Consider the following 26605-nt stretch of genomic DNA (forward strand, 5'->3'; position numbering starts at 1 on the left):
AAAATGAGGTCTTTCTTTTACTCTCAAGCATTATTTGTGAAGTTGAACATTTCTACAAACAGTGGTATATAACTATCTGTTCCCTTTCAATTTTATTGCAAAATATTTTGTTCAGCTGACTCTCTAAGTGAACTATTGAAAGAAATAGTTTTACAAAGCAAGCCATAAGAATCTGTAATCCAGGATCAGTTGCTCGTACACCAGTTTTGTACATATCAGAGCATGCAGCTCGTGTACTTCATATACAGAATAATCTGCCCTGTAATAATTTCTATATTCATAAGAGAAAGATGGGAAGAAAATGAAGTCAACATTACCTGGAATTTTCTCCTTCTTTGGGATACAATACAGACAGACAATCAGAGTTCTGACCAAGTCTTAACATGAAGAAAACAGTCTGCATTTCTTATCTAGTCTTATTGAAGGTTCCATTTCCAACAACAGACCAAATTCAGAGTACCATAAAACGGCTGAAGTTGGAAGGGAGCTCTGGAGGTCACCACATCCAGACATCTTTTGAGTATTTCCAAATGGGAGAATTTACAACCTTCCCGGGCAAGTCCTGCCAGCGCTTGGTCATGTTCTCAGTATAGAAGTGTTTACTGATGTTCAGATGGAACCTCTGTGTTTCAGTTTGTGCCCACTGCCCCCAGTGTTGTCACTGGGCACCAATGATCCTGGCTGTTGTTTTAACACTTCACACTCCAGGTATTTCTTTACATTGATAAAACTCCTTCTGAGCCTGCTCTTTCCTGGAATAAACAGTCCCAGCTTTCTCAGTCCTTCCTCAAAACATTTTCAATTTCAGAACATGACATGAAAAGCATGATACTTAAAGGATGTGCATGAAAAGACATCACTTAACAGTGAACTCTTCTTCAATTTAAGTTATTTCAAACAGCAAGTTAAAATCAGATGTAGTGTTTCCAATCACTGAAAGTACAGAATACATGACTAAACTGGTACAATGAAAAGAAGTTTTATTTTAAAAAAATCTTACAAATGACTGTAGAAAGCATCAAAACTTTTCACTGAATTACATTTTAAAGGACAACTGGGAAGGGGTAGTTGCACGTCCTGTTAAAAGAACGAAGGCTAAGGACAAATCAATTCAACAATCATTTAAAATGTAAAATGCATAGCAAATACAATGCAAATCAGAGATGATTTGGTTCATGAATGAAAACATACTGGAATGATGGTACAGAAATTAAATTGTTCTAAGGGTGCATAAGCACTGTTTGGTAATCAGAAATATACCTGCTTGTATAGAAAAACACCCACAAACACTGAGATCTCAACGAAGCATACTTAAATAATTTCAATAGAATCCCTTTAATGAATATTTTTTAATTACTCCATCGAGCAATATAACAGTATTTTAACTTTCCTTTTTCTTATATAAAAGAGACACTTAAAATGAGGGAATGTAAGAGAACAGAATTTTAGAGGAAATTAACTGACCTTTAAAAAAAAAACAACAAAAAAAGAAAAAAATCAACAAATAGGAGAGTTCTTATTCCCAAGTTACTCCAAACAAGCAACAAACAATGAGTTAACTTGATCTATAGAACAGAAAGGATCTAGTTGAAAAATATTCTAAATATGATGAGCACTCTGGCTTCTTCATCTTCCAAAACATTAAAAGCAAAAACCACATAGAAACAAAAACAAAATAAAAATAAAATAAATAAAATACCCGACAAAAACCCAAACACCAATCAAACAAACAAACAAACCCCCACACATAGGCAGTTATCATGGATTTGGTCTTTTTTATATTAATGAGAGGATTCTCAAATACCTATTTTTTATTGGCACCTTTATATTAATATGAAAGGTTATCTTGCTGATTATGACACTGGGAAATTAAAAAAACAGAATTAAATTTCTCACCTGCCTCTTCACAACAAGTAAATTAAAAGCCTAATGTCACAGGAAAGATGTGGTGATGATAAGCAATAAACACTTTCTATATTGTGACAAGGTAGTCAAGTAATTTCTGAAGTAAGATATCTAACTATGCACAAACTAATGTAAAAATTAGGAATTTTAAAAATTATAATCAAAAAGTTGCAGAAAAAAACAATAATATTTACAGTGTAAAAAGTTATTATTACTACCAAAGGGACTGAAACATCTCCTAACTATCTACCACGGATAAAGGTTGCACTTGTTCCTTAAAATTCCAGATGTTCTTTATGCATTACCCATTAATCCAAGTACCCACTGGATTAAAACACTCCTATGTACAAATATGGAAGAAAATAAATAAATATTATGGAGATTATTATTACTATTCTCACTAAACAAAAATTATAACTCCAGACTTCGCAGATATAAGATCTATCAGGATTAAAAACAACTGCAGATTTTCCACCAATAAAACCAACCAAACAAAAAATCAACCAACTAATCCACCCCCAAAAAAAAAACCAAACAAAAAACCCACACATCCAGACAAAAAAACTTGCTTGTAGACTGGGGAAGCAGAGAACACAGAAACAGTTTCCCTAAAAAGTTTACCTTTATGACAGGAAGGTCTTCAGTACTGCACTTTCTCCCATGCAACCTCAAGACAACCACTTCACCAATTCCCCTAAAAATGCTACAATTGCCAAAGAACTAGGGAAGTTTGCCAGTAGAATGATAGGATACATTGCCACTACGATTTTGTACAGTAGCACAATGGTCTAAACTAACACAGTTGCCACCAGAAGGAAAACCCAGGAAGGCTGAAACAGTAACTGACCAAAACACACAGAACAGTTCTGATCTATTCATTTGCCAATTTAACGCTACCAACTCATTTATAAAGCTGATCAAAGAGGTGAGTTAACTAAATAGTGAAAGATAAGTGAAAAAAGTCACTTGAAAAAAGTCTTCGATAAGCTTACTCTCCTCCTGCTCCCTAAAGTAGAGTAAGAGAGTGGAACTCTTGACAGATAAACACAAAGTGCTATTGAGAGGAAGATTAGGTAGGCCTAAAACCAATTACAAGTGATAAATAAGTGCAATGCTCATCAATATGCTTAGCAACAAAACTGGTGCATATTCATTGAACATGCAAGAACAAACAGTAAATCACCTCATTACAAGGAAAAATGCCAATCAGGAACACTGACATTGGTTGCACCACCTCAAGTATAGTCAATCAGGGAGATTTTCATCACAGAAACTTCTTGCAGTCCTAAAAACATGCCAGAGAAAAAGTACATACTACTTATCACCTCATTCCATTTTTAGCACAATTTACACTTCATGTTGTTCAAGGGAGTCAGGATTTCATATTTCAAGAACAGGACATTTAAAAAAATAAATTTCCTACAGAACTATCACTGGTGTCAGAATTTCCTTCCCCCTGCATTATGCATGTGCACATCCCTAAATACAATTCTAAACTTACACAGTAAGTTCCACACACACACATTTAGAAGAAAACAATTAAGAAAAACTCTCACGCTGATGATGAGAGATGAAATGTAAAATAATAGGAATTATATTCAGATTCAAGGCATCCAATGCAGACATTTCAAGTCCTCCCCATGCATTTTCAGCGAAATAATACATTAGTGACCACAGGGAGGACAAAGTATCACCAGAAATTAGATGCAATTACTGCCCCAATCCCTACAGACACAAAGACTGAGAATACACTTTATCTCCACTTGACAGAAACCTGTCCTTTTACAAGAACACCACATAATTTGCTATAAAGTTTTAGGTCTGAATCACACTTAAAAATAAGTACAAGAGGCATTACTTTCCAATTTACTTTGCTGGTACATAAGTCCTTATCTCCTTCTCCAAGAATGTAGTTTAACTGAATTTAATTTACTCTGCAAAACAATGCAATTATAATAGGTAAAATATTTATAAAATGTATAACATAATGAAATATATATAGGACACTATAAAAACAACAAATTTAAGAAAATACCATAGTTAAGTATTCTGCACTGTATATATACACATGAAGTTACATATGCAGGACTGAGATTGATGAATATTAATAAACCACACAAATGGGTTGCTTGATATTGACCCCAACTTGACTGAAATCATCTGATGGTATAACTGACTTATTGTTAGTTTGGCTCTCTGGTTTTGACCAAATATCCAATAATTCCCGGTTTTGTGGTACAAGGTGAGAAGAGACAAAATATTTTCCTGCAAAAATACTGTTTTGTCAAACTATGTAAATATATGCTTCAAAAGACAAGTAAGAGCACAGAAAGGCAAGTATTTAAAGATTCCATAAAACAGAACAGACAGGGTTTGTGAGCCAGATGGCTTTTTACCAGCCACTCATAAAAGGAGGTGGGGGAAATAATCTGTAGCATGACTAAGTCAATTTGCATATACACAGTTCTGTCTTCAGGATAAGCTACCAGAATCTGTAACACTAAAATAAAACTTCATATTTATACAAAAACAAATACTGTATCTGAGGCACATTGACTGTTCTCACTCAAAAGAACAGAGTTAACCAACGAGAAAAAAAATTTACTCTCCTGGTATTTTCAAGTGGCATTTAAACAGACCATTGTGCAGAAGCAAATAAAGCAGTGTTCAGGTAATTAAAACAGCAAATTTCAACAAATACAGCAAGTTTCAGGAAAGGGTATATTTTAAAAACATCAATGCAAAAAGTTATGTATCACTGGCAAGCCAATGCTTTCAGAGAGGCTGCAGATTTTAGAGGAAAATTGTCCTGGAGAGAATTCAGTTCCTCAATCAACTGCAGAAACCACTTAGAGCCAGATCTAGTGCCTGCCAATCTTCCCTCACAGTCTATGCTACTTCTAACAGCTCCCTTTTCTCTTTTCCCTTTTTTCATCACTCATTAACATGGAAGTACCCATTTTTCCTATGGAAATGAATGAGAAGAAAGAAGAAGGTACTACTGACTTACTGACAGCAAATAAGGCTACCAGAATTCTTACTGGAGAACGGAGAATGAAAAAAGAAAGATTCAGAAAGTCATGGCATTTCTTCTTCAAGGAACAGGAGATCCAGAAGATCTCCAGAACATATTCTAAAAGGAACGTGGGATCAACAATGACAGAAGCAGGGAGGAAAGCAGACCCGGAAAATGACTGAGGGTGTGTAAGCACAAACAACGCAAGCTTCTACCATACACACAGCTATGGCTGAATAATATACTTTAATATGTGCTACAAAGCCTAAAGAAGCCAGAAGTTACTTTCAAGGTCTTAAACAAAAGCCTGTAACAGAATCTGTGGCAACCATACTGAACTCACAATAGAATATACCTTTTAAATGGCAGGACAGTGTATTTCTTCAATATTATACTGATAAAGAATTTATAGACCAAATTATGTTGTCCAGGGTTCAAGTATAATACTGATAGTTTCATTTATACTCTTAATTAATTTTGCAAAAGGAATTATTCTTTTGGTATTGTTGTTATTTATATAATCAGAGCACAGGAAATCCTAATCAAGGAGCAGAATTTAATTGCAAGTTACTGGAGAAGCACATAACAGACAGTTCTTGGTCCCAAGAGTTTGGAAGCTACAAGTCAAGGAAGACAAAACAAATTTACTTATTTATGTGTTTCTGCACATAGAAAACAAGAGACCAATGAAGACCATGGATTAACATGATCCACAGTTGCTTTGCCACATTTTTTGTCTAATCACTGTCAAGATTTTAGAACCTTGACAGCAAAACAGACAGAGGGATTTAAAAGAACAGGAGCCTTTGCAATGCTTTGTGATATGCTGTTTCAATAGGAAAATATTAATAAAATTAATCCAGAGATACCTGTTTTTAAGATTTATATGGATGGATAATAAAGAAAGATGATGCAGGATAATGAAGAGCAGGAAGTTGGTAAAAAAAAGTTCTTATACACAAAAAGAGTAGAGTAAAATATCTTCTACAACTTTTGTTTACTATTCATAGTTTCAGAAGTAAAGGGTATGTAATCTGTCAAAAATATTGATGGACTGGGGCTAGAAAACAAACAGAAGACAGATGTGGTAAGTAAAACACCATCATTTTTTTAAGTTTTCAAAGCAGACATTGCCTTAATATTCATTAAGTGTAGAGAACCTTTATTTTATCCCTGAAGCCCTAATTATTGTGAACCCACACTGTCATCTACATTTTTTTGCAAGACTGCATCCTTTCCCTTTTCAGAAAACTTAATTAAATCTTTAATAAGCCAGTATAAATGTAAAGGACATGGAACACCAAATATCACCTTATGCATATTTATTAAATTTCTGCAAACCCTAAAGCATTTCTCCCCAAATTAATGGTATGGAAAAAATTGATTTCAGTTTACCTGCCAATTTATTTTCTTGTAATAATTCCATCTGTTAGTTCTCATGACAAAGACCTCAGTACTAAATGGCGTCTGAATATAGTCTCCACAACTTGGTATCAACCCCATAGCCTAAACCACAGCTGATCACTTCCTCAGGTAATTGATTAAATAATTATTTTTATGGCTTAATCATTGTGTGAAATTAAGCATGAAATCTACTCACCCTCTGCAAGTGGACGGCCTTATTTTCATATTTTTGCTCAAACTGTAGTATATAGAGCAGCTTAAGATCATCAAGGAAGCTAGCAATGACATTCTATTGGTGTTACCACCATATGAATATAAGCTCTGGTCTTAAGAGTGGTGATAGTATAAGTGCAATTTCTAAAACTACTTAAACCGAGACTACTTAAACATTTAATTCAAGTAATTTATTAGATCTCTTTTGACAAGCAAAGAGCATAAGACAGATATGACAGAGCACTGAACTGAGTATGGTTGCATACATCAAAGTAATCTTGTCCTAACAGAAAATGTTACTTTCAAATAATATTAGCATATTTAAGTCATCCAGGGGATAGAGCACAGAGGACAAAACAATGTTGAAATCTTCCAAAGAACTGAAAAACTGCTTTTGGAGAAATTACTCTAGCTTTCAAAAACATACAAAATCTAATTCCAACTTTGAAGCTTGTGATGAAAACTGTAAATTAATTGATTGATTAGACATCTGCACACTATTGATTTCCTCAGGTTGTGGAAAATTCAACAGCTATGAAAGCATGACTTGCATTATTCATCTGGTCCAACTTTGAGATATACAAATGGTATTTATAATGTCAGCACCTAATTTCAGTGCTGAGTACTCTGATAAAAGCATTCAGCTAATATTCTAAAAAACTGTATCCAACCACCTTTCAAATACACAAAGCCCAATGATTAACAAGATAGTGTATCTAGTCTATCACTCTGCGATGCAGTTATGTTTTGTTGATACAAGTATGTGGCATATAGAAGGTGACACAGCCAATAAAATGAATCACTAAACAAAAATCAGTTACAGAAATTATTTCTACTAATGACATAGATGAAGGGATTGAGTGCACTCTCAGCAAATCTGCCAATGACACCAAGCAGAGTGGTGTGGTTGACACCCCTGAAGGATGGGATGCCATCCAGAAGGACCTGAACAAGCTCAAGAAGTGAACCCATGGGAATCTCATGCAGTTTAACAAGACCAAGTGCAAGGAGCTGCTCCTGCGTCGGAGCAACTCCCAGTATCAGTACAGGCTGGGGGATGAGCAGATTAAGAGCATCCCAGCAGAGAAGGACTTGGGAGTACTGGTGGATGAGAGGCTGGACATGACCCAGTAATGTGTGCTTGCAGCCCAGGAAGCCACTTGTATCCTGTGCTGCACCAAAAGCAGCAGACCCAGCAGGTCGAGGGAGGCGATTCTGTCCCTCTGCTCTGTCTGGTGAGACCTCACGTGGAGTAGAGTAGTGTTCAGCTCTGGGATCCTCAGCACAAGAAAGACATGGACCTTCTGGAGTAAGTCCAGAGAAGATCACCAAGATGATCAGAGGGATGAAGCACCTCTTGTACAAGGAAAGTCTGAGAGAATTTCCTTTGTTCATCCCAACTAAAAAGACGACTTTGGGGTGACCTAATTGCAGCCTTCCAGTACCTGAAGGGAGCCTACAAGACCAAAAGGGATTTTTTACATGAGCATGTAGTGACAGGACAAGGAGGAATGGATTCAAACTAAAAGAGAGTAAGTTTAGATTAGATATTAGGAGGAAGATTTTGCTCTGAGGGTGGTAAGGCACTGGAGCAGAACAAGAGAAGTTGTGGATGTCCCATCCCTGGAGGTCTTCAAGGCCAGGCTGGATGGGGCTTCAAGCAACTTGGTCTAGAGGAAGGTGTCCCCCTCCCTGGCAGGGGGCTTGGAACTCAATGATCATTAAGGTATGTTCCAACTCAAACCATTATTTGATTCAATGAAACAGGTAGTTTTCATAGGTTAAGCCAAAATAAAGCATTACAATCACTACATCTAGATTTAAAACAAAAACAAAAAAAACCCACAAAATAACTTGAATCCCCAAGTAAATTAACCACAAGGTAATGAAGTATCTTACACAGTTGCATCTACTCTCTTATCTCACTGTGCCTAAGCTTCAGCTTTCAGCTGTCAAACATAATATAAAATTTTCTGATAGATGAGAGAGACCTTTCCTAACAGATTTTTTTTCATACGCGCAGTTTTGGATTGTGGTTAAGGGCATGCTTAATATTTGGTTTTAGCCAAGGACTGAATTCCAGCCTTTCCCTTCCAGGTAGATTACAACTATTTGTTGTACTTCTTTCCTAAAGACTTTATTATTCTTCAAACATATTCTTCAGCAGTGGTATCAGAAATGGTTATCATAATGGTCTCCCCCAATATGATATGCACATGCAGTAATGTAGTCAGATAACTATTTCCTCATCTGTTTATTTAGAAATGACACTTGCCTTCTCCACAAGATCTTAGAATTGGTATTCATTTTCAAACAGCTGCCATTATTCCCTCCTTCCCCTCACCACAGTGTTCCAGGACAATCTCATAGAAGTGACCTTCACACTTAGTTCCCAATCACACAGAGCAATCAGGTGGGTAAGTATAACATAGAGAAATACTGCACCATTAGTTTTTAATCACAGGAAATAACCCATGTCATGTATAACCCTATTTGTCACTCTCCCAACGACTGATGGAAGATGGCCAATATATTAGACTGAAAAACACTCATGTGAAATGAGCATTTCTTATTAGTTACTTTAAGATCTAATGAATCATATGACTTCACTGCAGCACCATCCCTTCTATCAAGATGTAACATAGTTTCAATTACAGTGGGTTTCAAAAATCGTATGCTCTTGATGCTTACTGTTTCTACAGTTTTAAGTGTTGTAGAGGTCATCCCACTCAAACTTCTCAAATCATGGCTACCTTCAGGAGCTACAATGGGTTGCTGAGGGCACAGTCCAGTAGAATTTTTAAAGTCTACAAGGATGGAGAACAATCCCCACAGGCAGCTTCTTCTTATGAATTATTTTTTTTCCTTCAATATCCGATGAAAATTTCCTTCTTCCTGCACCTTGTGGCCCTCACTGCTTGTCATTTCACTATGCAAACTATTAGATTATGAATAACATGCCCATTTGTTATGTTTCTTGGGAAAAAAACTTCAGAAAAATGAAGAGCTCTGACTTTTCATCAACTCAGAAACTGCATGATTTGCAGTGACAGTTATCTATAGAAGAGAAGAATCCCTGCTCAAAGCATGTACAGTATAAAACTTATATCATCTGAGAAACTTACTAAGTCTGATATGCCATATCAGCTATTTGTGTGTCAGTTTACTGTATAGAAAGAACCAAACATACCTTTATCATTACAGTAATATACAGTCCAGTTCTGCAAATTTAAATCTCTTCCAAGTCAAAAGCGTAGTGGCCAATTCAAAGGCCAAATGATCACAAATTTACTCCCAGCTCAATCTTACTTATTTACTTCCACTCCCAGGAAGCTGAAACGCATTCACAGTCTAAGAGCATCATTGATAAATGTTCCAGATATCAATCCAATTATCCTGAAATATATGCTTCAGTAGAAGAATAGGCTCTTAAGCATACTAAGTAGAGAAGACAATATTTTAGTAGTGTCTTAATGCAGTGCATAGTGGGAAAAGAAGAACCATACTCTTAAGAATCCTGACTGCCTGTGAAGAACATATTTCCATACTACACTGATTAAGATGTGAAAGCTAGTATTCTAAAGATGTGAACAAACCCACTCAACAGGGGTGGTAAAGTCAACATTGCAATCCAATTTGTGCATGACAAAATCTAAGTTTTAATCCAGACTGATTTGGCAGTTTTATTTCATTCACTATTCATAGCTAAGAGAGAGGGTAAAAAAAAAAAAAATCTACTTCAGGCCAGAAGAGGTTCTTGTAAAAGAACAAATTAACTATGAAGCAAGGTAGTTGTAAAGTCTTTTGAACATTAATTCTATTCAGTAAGTTCAGAAAAATGTCAAATGGACAGTCTTACCCTAGATAGCAGGAGAGATGAAAAGCACTCCTTTCTTCGACACCAAAAAATTTGGCAAAGACAAAGACCAGTAAAACAGTAAGGTGTGAGCCATAAGAGTTGTCCGAGCTATGCAGTCAAACTTGCAAGATTTGAAATTCAGTTTCTTTTTGTTTGCATCTAAGAGCTTGCAAAAACTAAACAAAATATTTCATTCACATTTTTACCAATCTCTGGATTAAGAACAACACGTTCCTGCGACAGAAGGCACACAACAGCAGAATTTACATCTGACAAAATACTCTCAGTTTGGGGCCAAGTCAATCCTCTACAGATGCATCTGTAACTACAGATGTAGATTCCTTAACAGCCTCATTCTGTAAAGCATGGAAAGAGAGGTGTAAGACCTAGGATTGCTGAATTAATTATGACTGAGCATTCCTCATAGAGAGATCCATTAGAGGAAAAGATTAGACTCAAGAAAAACAGAGTTGAAAACAGCTAAAGGGTGGAAGATTATGGGTTGGTGAAGGAACAACACTTCCCCTCCCTAGGTGTCCATTGCAGATGCTGTTACAGAAAAAAATACTGGGAATAGGTGAACTCAGCCTGAATGAGTTAAGCCATTCTTACCTATCTTATATTAAAACCCCAGATGATTTGTTGTTATAAAAAATTTAAAGCACTAAGTAGTTTTACATCACTGCTCAGAAAGGAATCAAAACAAACAAAAAAAGATTTCTTCCGGTAATCACAATAGGGCACATGGTTTCCTGTTCTGGGAAGAGATATCATCTGAACCATTTTCACTCAGCAAAACACAGTTACAGGACAAAAATCACTTCCATGAGGTCTCCTGTCAACAGACAGATAACAAGAGAGGCAACAATTAGAGCTTAATGAATAAGAATCATCCCTTTTATAGATTAGTGCAGAGAGTGATCATGATGAGATCAGAATCCATTACTAACCTTCTGTTTTTCAGGGAATTGCAGTAGGGACTGAAGAGGAAAAAATAAAAGCATCTAAAAGCGATCATGTTTCTTTTGATAGCATTTCACACCACATCATCCCATTTTTTTTTCTCCAAGTGCAGCAAAGAAAAGAGTTTATAGAGCAAATTCATGCAGCCTAGTCTGAACTTTCAGGGAAACAAAAATTCAAAACCTATGAAGACCTTAAAATAAAGCAAGGAACCTAATAAATCTCATAGATAAAAGGAGGTCACACAAAGAGTGAATTGTGCTGAGTCTCTGACCTTCTTCACTTAATGCCATGACTAGAAAAATCAGATCCAACAATACCAATCTCTGTTGAGTATCTGTAAAACTGAATCTTACAGTTAGAAATAGTAACACTGGTATTTGAAGGATTTATCCTTGTTCTTATTTGCAGTGTTTGCAAACACCAGGAGAGCATATGACTCTGAAGTATATGCTAAAAACTAGAACAGTATTAGTATGAATTTTAACAAAGAAAACCTGAATCACATCAAACAGGAACTTAATATTTCTTTCTGTAGCATAAGCTGCAAGCTAGCTTTCTGAAACAATGGCTTATCAACCTGGAAACAAATGAACAGTTGATCTGAGCGACAACTGACTCCTTAAAAGCCCAGAAATAATGAAAAAAGAATTCTTAAATTTCTGTCTTTTCTTGCAAGGGGTACAGACTTGATGCTGATGGGAGGCAGAAACAAATAACTGAATTAGAAACCAACACAGCATTCAGTGTCAACTCAGCAACAGGGAGGAACTCAAATAATGGCTGACATAGGATGATGGCAACCTGGAGGAAGAAGGAAATAACAATCCAGTCTTTCTTGAATGCTGCAAACTGAGCTTATTTGGTCCTGGCAGGCTTTATTTGCATAAATACCAGCACTATTTTGCACATGGTCTCTGATTTTAGAATAGATCACACAAATCAGAGGGTAAGAGGAAAGGTGAGTACCAAATGATGAAATCAAACACTTGATTCCTTTTCACATTTGTCTCTGGAGACCATAATGATTACAGGCGTGCCTTCCTCCCCCCACCTCAAGCAAATCCTGAGATATGATACTGAGAACAAAAGAAAAAATTCTAAACAACACAGATACAGTAGTATGAGTCAAATTTCAATGTATTTCACTATTCTCTCTCCTTAATGAGCAAAATGTGACAATCTATCTTAGAACAAGAGATACAAACAGATCAACTTTTAAAATCTATCTGCACATAAAAAGAAGAGTAGAATATCAAAAAAAAAAAAAAAGAAAAAGGAAAAATTAAAAAATATCAACATTCTTGAGAAAAATGCTGAAAATATTCCAGAAAAACATGGGAAAGATGAAACCATAGGCTATAAGGAAAAATATCCAGATAATCATCAAAGTATCATGACAAAAAAAACTTATGAAGGAAAACCATCATATGAAGAAAAAAAGTGGAACAATTGGGAGTTACAACATGAATAAACAGAATGAAAGAAAAATAATGCACCTTAACGCTAAAGGGAAGAGAACTACAACTTAATACAGGAAGTAAATAGAAGCAGTCAGAAATTTGACTTTGAACACACCTAGAGAATCATTTTTTGCCAAATAAAATAATGCATAACTTGCCCAAGCGCAGGCACAAATGTTCCAGGATGGAGTCTGCTCTCTGAGTTGAGCTCACATAAAGATTTCATCAAAATATGAGAATATCCTACTTCTGGGGGGGGGGGGGGGGGAAGATAATAAAAAATAAACAAGAGAGGAACTAAATGTTTGGAATCAACCTGTACACACATTAAAAAAACACCAGCTGGGATATAGGAAGGAAATAAGGAGATTTTTAGGTTAGAAAGGCTATGAGTGTAGTCTCAGGAAGAAAAAGGTACCTTTTTCTGTACCAACTAGAAACTGCAGTGCGTGAATCTGCATTTTATAAAAACTCAGAAGGTTTGGGAGACAAGTTATACCTTGAAAAACAAAATAAAAAACAGGTGGAAATAGCACTGGAAAACTGTACTAGAAGAGCTGTAAGTTTTTTCTAGAAATGTTAAAAATCTGCAGAATCCCTATCAGGGTAAGAATATGAGATTATGAGACTGACCTCCTATTATGCTTTGACTTTATGAGCACTATGACTAGATTTGGATAAAATTAGAAAAATAAGCATCCTTGCATTAATAATTTTTCAAGACTATATGAATGATCCTGGTATTGTCAGTTTCAAAAAACCAAGGAAGTTGGAATTTTCTGACCATGTGTAACCATAAATATTTGATGGACTTATACTGTACATTCAATTTCCTCCGCTTTGATGAAATTTCATAACATAGAGAATCAAATTTCATAAATTCTCTTGATTTTAGGTCTAACTGTTTTTGCAGGTCAACAAAACCTATCAGGCTTACTTACAGCACTTCTTTCAAAATTAAATTTACTAAATTTGACATATGTTACTCAGAAAGGCATTAAAATATCAAAATCACTAACATTAGAGAGATGAACTGGTTGAAAATGTGGCTTTTCAAGTGGGCTTTTTCACCCCTTTTTTTCTTATTTTTTTTCCTTTAAATTGAATGCTTAGAAAGTTCCAGAATTTACAGAAAGATTACATAGCACAGAGCACATAGCAAAAAAAGACTGCTACTTTTTCCAAAAAGAATTAAAAATAATTTGTCTTGCCATACAAAAAAAAAAAAAAAAATTGGAGCATACCCTTTTCTTGGCTATGAAATGGAAAAACCAGGAAAAAAAGTGAAGAACCAGTCCTTCCAATATATAAAACGGACAAGCAACCAGAGAAGACTAGGCAGAGTTACAGAGGAAGCCAGTTACACATCTAACCACTGAATTCAAATACCTGAAGTCTCCAGATGACTTTACCATCAGGGACAGTCTTATTGATGACTCTCTCAAGCTGAGAAGATAGGATAGCAAATTTCCTCTTTCTACAAGGATTTTAGAAAGTAATACCTTGTTTCATTACTTCACAAGAAAATAGTGAAAGCTCACTTCAGTTTTAAGGTCAATTCTTCTAGAGTGAAGAAATTAGAGATTTTTTTTTTCTCCATATATCAGTCAATGTGCGTCTCTGAACAGAGGTACATTTTAAGGGCATTAACAGTACTTATCGAAGACAACCAAAAATATCTACAGCACTTTACATGGTTAACAACAGCAATGTGATCCAGCCAATTTAATGGACAACCTACTATAAGACTAGAAAGTGAAGGATCTAAAGCAGAGCATTTAAATTAATATAAATCCTACTTCACATGAAGAAAAAAGAAGAGATTCTTCGTTAGAAATGAAAAACTGTAATACAGAAGGGTTCAGATGACCCAACTATTTAACCACAGAAGTCTGGATACAAGCTCAGACTGTTGACTTTTCCCTCTCTCCTGTACATTGTAGACAGTATCTCTATGTTAATGTAGGTTTCAGAGTAGAATGTCTCCTAATACTTCTTTTGTACTTTCTCATGTTCTTCATTGTGAGAAATCTTTGTCTATCCACACTTACATTATTTCACTGTAATTTGATTACTAATAATTATTCATACATTCTTTGTCACCTCTGACACTTATTCTCCATAGTTTTATTCTATTGTGCCATCCTTTTATTGATCACTTCACTGTCAGAGTTTCCTAGCAAATTCTTTTTCTCAGGAGGCAAAAATACACATAGAAATATGACAGAACCACTAAATTTAGTATTCTTCCCTGTGACTAACCTACCTCTCTCAGCCATCCACATGAAGTTCTGGCATTCTTTCCATTACCCATACATTACCACATGAAGTTCTGGCATTCTTTCCATTACCCATACATTAAGAAATAGAAGCATTACACAGTTCCTTGAGCAGAAGTTCCTTACACCAGAATACTGCCTTCCCTGGGAAGTCATTCAATAGAAGACAAAGGACGTATCACGGTGCTAAGTTAACGAATGTGGTTCAACAGGAGGTAGACAATCTCTAGTGACAAATAAAGCACTTAATCCTTTTAACACGAAATAGTTACTTGGCACTTTTAGATTTATTTCTGCGTAGTTTAGGAAAAATATTCATAGATACCAGCAGCATATTTTTATCTAAATAAAAAAATGTGAAAGGACTAAAGCATAAGTTTTTTGTTGAACGTTCAGTCATGATGGTACAAAGCTTTAATGCAAAACCTAATGGCTTAAATATGTTAAGAAACTGCTGTTTAAACACCAATACTCAGCATTAATTTCTGTGTTGAATATTAAAAATGTAGTACCTCATAGATGATAACTCAATAACTCACACTGAGGAAACTGGAAGTGAAATTAATGTCTACATTGGAAAAATAAAAATATGAAGTGAATGTTTACCAAAATTACATTGCATTCTCAGAAAAACATGGACATATCACGAAGTCTAAATTTTTACCTTCTGAAATTAACTTTCAAAATTAACTTTAAATCAAATTTCTAAAGGTCTATGCATTTTTCATTCTTAGAAAAAACAACTACAGATCTAATGATGAAAAGCAGCTAAAAACATCTAAGCCCATTTTTAAAGCACACTCTTAATTCTTTGAAGAAACAAGATTCACTATAACTACTAGAGTGAAAATGTGTTTCCTCCAGAACATTTTTGCTATCAAAACAGTTCATTAAATTCAGGAAAGGTTCCATTTTCACTTCTTGGGAGAAATAAAGACATTAAATTACTTTAGAAAACAAAGCTGCTGTATCAGCTAATGAACTTATAATTTTCTCCCTCATAGCCAAGCAAGCACGAGTTCTGCCTGAGAGCACAATGCATTCATTGCTCAAAAAAACGATGTTACTATGACTGAACAGCTTCAGCTAGATTTTTGAATCACTTAAGATATATACCAATAGTCTAATACAGGAACACAACCATAATTATACCACTCTAATATGGCGGGACAAGAAAAAATGCAATTAAAGATAAAAGTTCTACTTTCTGTGATCCTACTTGACATCTGAATGTGTGAAATATACTTTCAATCTGTCCAACACTACTCACTTGAGGCTCTTGTAAAATGAACATACCTAAAGTGTCAGCATATCTCTCCTAAGTTTATGAAGGAAGGAAATACCATTTAGTTCTTACACAGTTGGAACCATCTTCATCAGTACTGCTACTGATGGCACCACAGGTTGCTAGAGCTTCAAAACCGACATCAAAACCACAATTCTGGAGTGGGGTGACTTCAGGCTGGTGTAGCCAACTTACTAGTATGTTTTCTACAGTATAAAATATTTTGCACTGCAATAAATTTATCAGCTTTAGTGCCTGTCCCCCTATTTAACTTTCTATTAAAGCCAGGTCAAATAAGGCAATATATGACCACCTATAGACTAAATCAAACATCCCTATAATTTTGTGCTATACTTTCTTTTGCTTGGCATCTGTAGAAGCAACAAGGTACTTAGATTAACTAAGCCACTCTATGCAGTTAGCCGAGGAATTCGGATCTACAGCTAACAGAAACTGAGATCAGAGTGGGCAATTCCAAAGTTGAACAAGCTTCTCCTTCCTTCCACCAGGTACTTACAACACAGATTTTGTGTAATTTCCCTCTGCTCCACATTCTTGTATTATACAAACAACCTGGAACACCAAAACAAAAATGTGGATTTGAGCACCTTTATGTTCCCACCAAGGCCTCCATCACTTTTAAAAATTCCAGGGCTGGTTCTTTGAGCACTGGACAATAGTGCACTCTACACTTACTTCCTTCAGCCACATCCACTGTCAGTTACAACTGAGGTGACAGCTGCTAAGTGTATAGAAAAGTGTAGAAAAGCAGAGTGTATAGAGGTTATCCTGAAAAGCCCTCACTACTTTAAAGTAACCTTGATTTCTTTTCACTGCCTTCCCAACTTAAAGGGTTTGGCAGGCAGCACTCACGTCCAGATGGTGGACAAGTAAACCTACTTCAACAGATTGTATTACAATGCTTTACACTGAGCAGTTATTGGATTAAATGTATAAATAGCTGTGGGAACCCAGGACTTTCCTCTTTCAAATGATCATCATTCAGCTAGAAAATTATCTTCCCTCTGTCACTCCTCTGTGGCCCAGAGTATCCTGCAACTTTCTCTGAAGCTCTCTGTCTGCAAGAGGACAGTAGAATCCAGCTCACATACTCTGAGATCATTTCAGAGTGCAAACAATGTACTGGAGAGGGAAAACAACTGATTAAGAGTAAGAGCTTTTTTAATTAAAGCATGACTTTGAATTAAAAAAAACAGTGCAGATCACTTTAAGTAGGTCCAAGCACCAAGGGGGCAGACAGACCAGTGTTCAGGCTACTCTATGTGAAGCAGAATATAATTTCCCAGAAATCAAATTAATATTAACTACTTCCACTGTATCAGTTTTTGTGACTTATGATGAGGTGCCCTACTCCTATTAACTAAATTGCTCTACAATTCCCTCACTTAACTGTAGCTTGACTTCGGACAGACACCTAAACATGTGAATACAGCTAATTTATTCCTTCAATGGATGTCGCCCCAGCCAGCCCTGCAACTTCTGGGGTATCTAGAAGAGCATTACTTTTGTCAGTCAAAAGAGATTTCTACAAGTATTCAAACACCTTCTTTGTATTGTTAGATAACCTTGAAAAAACAGAGTAGGGAAAGGAAGGAACATTTCAAAACATTCTGTCTGCTCAGCTTTATCACCCACTACATTAACCTCCCTTGCAGAATCTGAGTCTCTAATTATGTCTTTTATAGAAAGACAAAGATTCACACTAAAACACTTTAATAGGATTAAAACTAAAAATTTTCAGTTTCAAATTTTTATTATATCATTACCCTAGTAAATTTAATTATGGACTAAATGCAATTTATATTTCATTCTACTTTACTACCAAAAGTAGAAGAGGGTCATATGGACTTGACAACTAAGAGAAGTAAAAAGAAAAAAAAATGTTTTAAGTAATAATTTGAACCACTTAAGTAAATAAAGACAAAGTAGTTACAATAGCCAAGAAACAAAATATGTAAAAAAGCTTGAAAATGTAGTCAGCACGACCTGAAAATATGCAGTTTAAAGCAAATTAGCTGATTAATTAGCTGAACAACTGTCAATTATTTTCATGAATCATGAAAAACAGGCTAAGTGACAAAGGACTTCATAAAACGATCAAGTTAACAAAAATGCTTGGTAGAAATTATAAAAATAAAACACGGAAATTAACTTTATACTTTAAGTAGGATTTCTTCTTTTTCTATGTTATCTGCACTTTTGCTCTACAAGCTCAAAAACCTCCATTGAATAGGCATTTACATGTCTCAGACATGAACACATACACATCAAAATCCACAAAAGCTAAACAGAAATGTCAATGGGCAAGATTCAGGACTAAACTCTGTCATAGCTGGCAATTTGTAAGGCATTTGGATAAGGAAAGCAAATGAACATGCTGATTTTGTAATAGCAGAGCAGAAAACAGTGATATGAAATTATTAAAAAGTCAAACTAAATGCAGAGAAGAAAATGGTTTCTATCATTCAAGCAGCAGATGCTACAGCCAATAACCTTGAGCAACTCTGGGAGCTCAAAATGTCATTCCACAAAGGGACTGCAAAACTGTAATTACCACTTATGTTATAAACTTGATATACAAAATGTTCCATGCAACACAGCCAAACTCTGCTAAGTTTAATGACCAGTGCATCTGAAATTCAAAAATTAGTTGCTCTAGATTAATCAGAAAAGAGCAAGAAAAACTAATGGAATGGCATAATTCAGCTAAGGACTGCAACTGCTTACAAAGAAATTGTGAACTTGGGGTATTCCAGAATAGTCAATCCAATTAGGTGGGAAAACAGTCACCCCAGAGAAATATTAAAAGTCTTGTCACCACTTGAACAGTTACGAAGAGTGTTTTCATGAAGAAGCCTGCAAGGGCAGGGGTACAAATTCCTTCTATGTAAAACTTCTAGGATTACTGTTTGCAACCAAACTATTGCCACGTTGGGTTTTCTGTCGTAGTTCTGTCAGAAGCAATCCATTCAATGCATGCATCAATTTATCTCTCAGAATATGAAGGACTTGTGATAACTACACATAAAAATATGAGTTTCTCTATCTGAAATGCAGCTTTCAGCTTCACTATAAAATATCTTCCCATTTGTTTCATGGAAATCCCTCATGATGGAAAGTTGTAACAAAAAAAAAAAGAATATTTATAACATTTTATATACACACACACAACAAAGAAGGTATTATATTTTTATATCTCACAGCATTAGATGAAAATACAAAAATATTTGTTTTAATTATATCTGCTTTCAGATTTATTAGAGTAAGAGATGGAGGCCTAAACCAAATAAAGTTGTATAAACTTTACCAAGGTAAAGTTCCTTTTTAAATTCTGATCATTTTCTTATCCAATAAAAGGTGACCTTCAACGCATTTTTAAAAATGAAGATAAATCTAAAGACCCAAACCAATATTCAAAGAACCCAGTGCTTTCCCACTCTAATTGTACTGACTGATTTTTCCAGAGCACTTGAAACTCAAGCAGATACAATCTGTATTTTCCATGTGGTTGCACAGGATGTGCTTTATAAATGGTTATAGAACAGAACAGGGGAAAAGATCAATTATGCCACTGATCTGCCTTATGACAGCAAGGATGCCAAATGGAGACATCTGGGATAGAAAACTTCCAGTAATCCAATCACAAAATGCTATCACACTGCTATAAGTGTCCTTTATTTCACTTATTGTATGCAATCACGGAAGACATGCAGGTTTCCTATATAGATTTGTTAAAATAAAAACTGCGAGGCAAGTTTCTTCAAAATTTAGTTAATTAGAAATAGAAGAAAAAGGCATATAGATTTTTTTTTTTGCTGCTCTAAAAACCCACAGAAAATAAAGAATTCTTGCAACTGCATTTTTTTCTCTCTACCCTATCCCCATTCTTTTTAAGACAGAGTAGAGAAAAACATTTAGAATTGCATTTAAGGAATTTTGCATTTTCAGGCATGACTGAACACTTATTTCACTTGCAATGGAGAACAGTTATTTTAAAGCACTGTTTGAAAAAAACTCTTCTCTCTCTACAGCAATAATAGCTAAAATGTCAAATTACACAAATGGATATAAAACCTCGACTTAAAATACATCCTAAAAATGGCTTTAAGCCAAACATACAGTCAGGCCTGAGTTTCCCTTCACAGAATAAACCTTTGCCATATCTGAATTATTAATAAAGTTTTTGAAGAGAAGTCTGTATTTGGTATAACTGCCAAACACTTTCTGCATGCTGTCTCAAAAGCAAAAGCATGCAGTGCTCCACAGTCTGGAGACCAAAACCAAAATTTTCATGGCTAGAAGACCAAGAGGGCCTTATATTCAAGTTTAATGTTAAACAGAATTTCAGTAGACAAAGAGAAGAAACTTCAGTTTTAATTATCACTATGTTCTTTAAATAGTATTAGAGATCCTGAGAAATGAAGAATTTAACTCCTAAACTACACATGCAATTGCATATATCCGGAAGACTCCCCATTCATCACACATCTTTCTTCCTCTTGTCTTTTTCTCCACTTGCTTTACCACATTTCCAAATATTTCTTCCTTTCAATAAAATACCCAGGCAGAACATTCATCAGAAGGAAAGAACATTACAGATCATCAAAAACAGCATCAGGAGATAGAGTAAGAAACTAGGCAGTACTCTTTCAGTTTTAAAGCAATAAAGATCAAGGACAGCAGGTTTTGCTGCTTATTTTGCAGGCCCAGCTCTGAATTGCTACCTTTATGGTGAACCATGGCCACAAATTAGATGCATTTTAAGTGGAAGATACCATTGTGGCTGCAATGTAAGGAACATGGTAAACATGTTCAATAACCTTGAATAAACAAGATTGGCTTAATATGAAAACCCAAAGGAAAATGAGAACATGTGGTGCAGAAACAAGAGATATTGCCAGTCTATCCCAGTTAATTTCAAACAAAACAGGAAAGGATGTTCAGGACTGAACATTTTTTCAGAAACATTATCACCTTTAATACTTTAAGCCTTGAAAAATACACAGTTGCTTCTCTGCATAAGAAGAAAAAAAAATAGGAAAAACTGTCAAATGCTACCTTTAATCATTCTCCAAGTTGAGAATACTCTGCATCGAAGAATAATCTGTTCTTTATGGTCATGATAAGGACAAGAAAAGCAGTCTCAAAAATGTGGGTATTGAACACTCCTAGATTTAGACTAGATCTTTGGGGGAGGGAGGGGGAAGAAAGTCAGAAGTTGTAGAGCCACATCTAAAGGCTCCTAAGGGCACACCAGATACACATTTTTCTGGAATAATAAAAGCATCGCTGAGCTATGGGATAAACTATCAATGAGATTGCCCTTCCAAGGAAGTAAGAGAGGGAGAAAAAGGCAAAGAACAATTGCAGATACATGAGTCTTCAAATCCTTCAAAAATACTCAGGGTAAACTAAAACATCACAATTACCAAAAGAAAAATAGTTATTCCTATTGCATATCAGCAGTTTAACTAAGATGAAAACTTACCCCCCTGAAAGCTCAAAAATAAACATCACTCTCCGTGAGAAATATTTCAACACTGCAAATCCAATGTTCTCCATGTGTTTCAGCCATGAAAATTGTGTAATAAAGAGCCAAGCAGTATATTTCGAAGTGAATTATTCTGATTCCTTTCATTTTCTTAATAGTTTAACCTACTTCAAATTCGTATAAGATACATAAAAAGTATCAAAAGGATTTAAAACGTCTTAAAGAAAATGCATCTACGTCAACATAAATATATTATTTCAAATGCTGTGGAAACAGTCAGTTTTTATTTTCTCCCATTACGTATACAGTTTCCAGGAGAAAAGCCCTTCTTCATTTTCTTGTTGCTACTTCATAATCAGGAGGTTTTTCTACTTTGCTTTAAATAAAGCAGGCTTTTCAAATCTAGTGAGCCATGGGGGAAACTAATTTCCAAATCAGAAGTCTAATGTTTTCTATTTATCTCCTTAGTTGTGAAGGATGTGATAAGTGTCCACAATACAGTAAAGGATAGAGCAGGATTAGAGCAAAGCAATAGGAATGTTTGTGTGTTTACATATTTGTGCAGTCATTCTAAAAATAGTTTCCATTAAACCAGATGACTAATTATCTACTAATTCAAATCTATTTTTAAGTAGCTCTATAAATTCTTGCAGATTTAATCAAATTTAAGACCAACCTTCGTACGTTTCAGTAATTTGCCTAAAAAGAAAGTTTCTTTAGCTATATTAAGAATATTTTACTGTATAGGACAATGTATTTTAGTAATTTAAGAACTTGCATATTTTCTAATAGAGCTATAACACAGTATTTTACAATCAACCCAAAGTTTTACCAATGTTTTCCAGTTTCCCCATTCATCTTTCTCTCCTAGCAATAAGTCAACAAAGACACAACAAAGCCCATAGGAAAGAGGAAACTGAGATGTGCTTTGATTTTATCTCGTGGGATACACATTTTAACCCTACTACATTAACTTACCTCTTGCAGTGTTCACTTTGAAACCATTCACTGTATTCAACCACTTTTCCAACTTCCAATAAAAGCTATGGCAATCTTACCAGTCTTTATATAAAATCTTAGCCTCACTTTACACATCGCCTTTACATTTTACCACTGTGCTTCTAGACAGTAATGTGAACAGGAACCTCCCGGAGCACAAGATCATGTGCTCTTTCAATTCACATAATTTTTCTCAGAACAACTGTAAAATGTTATTTCCAAACTACTTACTGTAAGAAAGTTCAAGTTTCACTTTTTCACATACAGATGTTTTTCCCACCATATATACTGGGCAAACTACTACAGCTTTTGACATGAGGTTAGCAGGGCAAGAAAAGGAGCCAGACTTTAGCTCTTCCATACTCAACATAGACACACACAAAGCAATATTATACAATTCATATTATACATACAATGTATAAAACCCTGAAAAACACTAAGTTGCACTTTAAGCTTGCATCTAAAGTGAGGAAGCACTTACAATGTCGCTTTAGTTTCTGTAAAGACGCAGTCATAGATACACTACGTCTACATAAAGCCAGTGGTTTGTGTGTATGAGCCATCCATTCCATTAAATACAAGTACTAAACAGGAATGAAAAATTGCAATGAAATTATGCAGAAGACTGGGATATGTTAGTTTAAATCAGTTAAAAAGGAAAATTGAACAACAAGCTTTACGGAGGAGAAACTTTATCAGCTTAAACTATAATACCAAATAGCTGAACAAAAAAAAAAAAATATTTCCATCCCTGTATGTACCATCTCTGCCGAAGGATTGGGAAACTTTTTATATAAAGTAATTGTGGATGTCCATTTTACTTTGCCATTATTTACTTGTTAGAAAAGGATTCCATTTAAAAAGAAAGATTATTTCAGCTATCTTGGTAGCACAGCTGGCACTCCACATGAAAGTGTCAACAGAAGTTGCAATGCCAGCACATCACAGCAAGAGAGAATCAAGGGTGTCAAGCATTAAACACATTTTATTAAGAAAACCTAATAAGTTAAAGTTTTGAAAAGAAGTTAATTATAGCAGCAGAAGGGCAACACATTTACTGCCTGCTCTTTCCAGAAAGAGGGGAAAAGACAATGCCTAGAGTGAAGGTATTCATTTTTTACAATGACACCCGAGGGATTCATCTTCATGATCAGATTATTACTTAACTTGGTAATATCACAGTCAGTCCACTACTTAGATACTTAAATAAGAATCTTACACTAACTTTGGCCTTATAGAACTGTAGAATATCATGAGCTGGAAGCGACATTGAGTTCAACTCCCAGCTCCACACAGGGCAACATAAACCACATACCCAAGAATGTCGTCCAAGTGCTTCCTGAACACCAATAGGCTTGGGGTAATGACCACTTCCCCAGGTACCTTGTTCCAGTGCCCAACCAGCCCCTCAGTTAAGAACCCTTTTTTAATATCAAATCTGTACTTCCCTTGAGATAGATTTAAGTCATTCCTTCCACTTCTGTCACTGGACATCAGCAGGAAGACATCAGCCTTTCCCTCTTTGCTTACCTTTGTTTCACTTCTTTGGCCCATAAGCATTAGTAACCTACACAGTTCTTTAAAGAAAAGCAAAAATGTTGACCATCCTTCTCTTTGTCTGAGACACTAGCTCAATGAAAGCATCACCTATAAAAATTTTTCTTTCCCTCTCCTCTACCATGACAAAGCACAAGTCCTCTCACAACACTAACAACAATGTAAAAACTAAATAAATAAATAAAATCATTCATAAAACTCTGCAGTTTGGTTAAAAGTTATCTCCTCCCAAAAATGAAGGTATGTGAAAACCTGGCCTGAAATCAAGGGCAAGCTAGGAAGAGAACTCCAGCAAGTTCTCGTAGCATTGAAATCAAAAAGAGGTAAACATACACATTACAAGTTTACACATTTCCCTCTGTAAATACAAATGTTGCCTGAAATAGAATTGTTGATTCTGAAACTGAATTAAAATCGCTTTTTCCTGCACACCTCTCCTACCCACAGGACACCTTCAAGGGATTACCAGCACCTATACCTTCACACACACACACCTGCTTCTATCGTCTCCCTGTTATTTATTAACTCTAGGCATTTCTTTTAGTTGGCACCACAAACAAGGGGGTTTAACCTCGATGTCCCCCGGGTTGGCCGCGGACCTGCGCTCCTGGCCCCGGCTCTCAGCCCCCGGGCCCGCGGCGGCGGGCACCCAGCCCAGCGCAGCCCAGCGCAGCCCAGCCCAGCGCAGCCGCGGCCAGGACGGCGGCCCTGCGCTCGGAGGAACCGGGGCGGCCCCGCACGGCCCCGGCTGGGCAGGGGCAGCGCGCTGGGCACGGCGGTGCCGGCGCTGCGCCCGAATCGCGGCGGGCGGCGCTGGATCCCGCTGCCCTGGAGACGCCGCCGCCGCCGCGGGCCATCCTCTCTCCCACGGCACGGCAGGGTCGGCACATCCCGGTGTTCGCCGCCCCACTCGGAGCCGCCGTGAGAGAGGGGCCAGCGGGGCGGGCGGAGCGCGGGGGCACCGGGCAGGTGGGGACCGGGGGGACTCTCGAGCGGGAGGCAGCGCGACCTCCAGCCGGGCGCGATGGCGAAAGAAGCGAACATCTCTACCTCCTTCTTTTTCTGTCCTCCCCCGAGCTGTCCGCAGAGGAGCAGCAGCAGCAGCAGCAGCAGGAGGGGGAGGCAGCCCCCGGCCGGCAGCAGCGGCCGCCGCGCAGCCCCCGCGCCCACCGCCATGTTCCGCCCCCGCCGGCGGCACCTGCGGCACCGCGGACGCCGCCGCCGCGCCCATTGGGCCCGCGCCCGGCCAATCGCGGAGCCGTGCAGCGCGGCGGCGCCTGGGAAATGTAGTTCTGGAGCGGGGGCGCCACCGCGGGGGCGGTTCTGCCCGCCAGCAGTGACAACCGAACCTCCTGCTCCAAATACCCCGGCACCCAAAGCACTGAGCGCAGCCCAAATCACACCAAAACAAACAAACAAACAAACTAAAAACAATAACAAAACCAGGCCCTTCTTTCCCAAGCGTTTGTGCGCATATGCTTTTTAGGTTTCACTATACACGCACACAAAGTTGCCTCTGCAGAAAATTATATTAATGCAATACGCTAATGCAATTAATTCGAATTTAATTCCCAGAGCAGTAACCATGCATCTTTAATTTGATATTCTCATTCATGATGCAGTCTTCGAATCAGTGATTATGTATTTCTTGAAAGTACACACTGTGGTGCTTAGGATAGATAATGTTATATTCAATGAGCATATACTTTTTTTCCTTTTTTTCTGTCCCAGAATTCCAAGTAGGCTCCTCATTCTACATTCGTTACTTACACGTATCTGTCTTGAAAAATCAGAAGTCAGAACTATTCATTTCTTCAGAGATCTTGCTATATCACTCAAAAATTTTATGAAATTTATAATCAAAATACCACGATGAAATAGAAAGCTTGGGCACCAAGAAAGTATTCAAAAGTATCTGTTTATTTTGGGCACAGAACTTCTAGATGGTATTATAATAATATCAGATACTAATTTGATGATACTGCTGACATCTTAGCACCAAGCAGTTAAAACACTCAATAGGCCATTGTGTTCTCTTCAGTTATATTTGCAACATGCCTTTCAGAAGTTACACATGCCCATAGGAATAGTAGATCATATTCAAATATCTACAAAACAATAAGTTCAAGAGAGTTCAGACCACCTGTTAT

The 26605-nt window shown here is 36.6% G+C and overlaps 1 protein-coding gene across 1 annotated transcript in view; it reads right to left on the bottom strand.

Moving 5' to 3' along the window:
* The window catches only part of TUSC3 (tumor suppressor candidate 3), a 112204-nt gene extending 86552 nt beyond the window's left edge, over positions 1-25652 (bottom strand). The window contains exon 1 of the mRNA XM_027896339.1: positions 25506-25652. Coding sequence (XP_027752140.1) covers positions 25506-25631 — 126 coding nt within the window. The 5' untranslated portion in view covers positions 25632-25652. The remainder of the gene's footprint in view (positions 1-25505) is intronic.
* Between the last annotated feature and the right edge of the window lie 953 nt (positions 25653-26605).

Source organism: Empidonax traillii, unplaced genomic scaffold (genome assembly GCF_003031625.1).
Source record: "Empidonax traillii isolate 1590-97213 ecotype Southwest subspecies unplaced genomic scaffold, ASM303162v1 scaffold493:size717247, whole genome shotgun sequence".
NCBI lineage: Eukaryota > Metazoa > Chordata > Aves > Passeriformes > Tyrannidae > Empidonax > Empidonax traillii.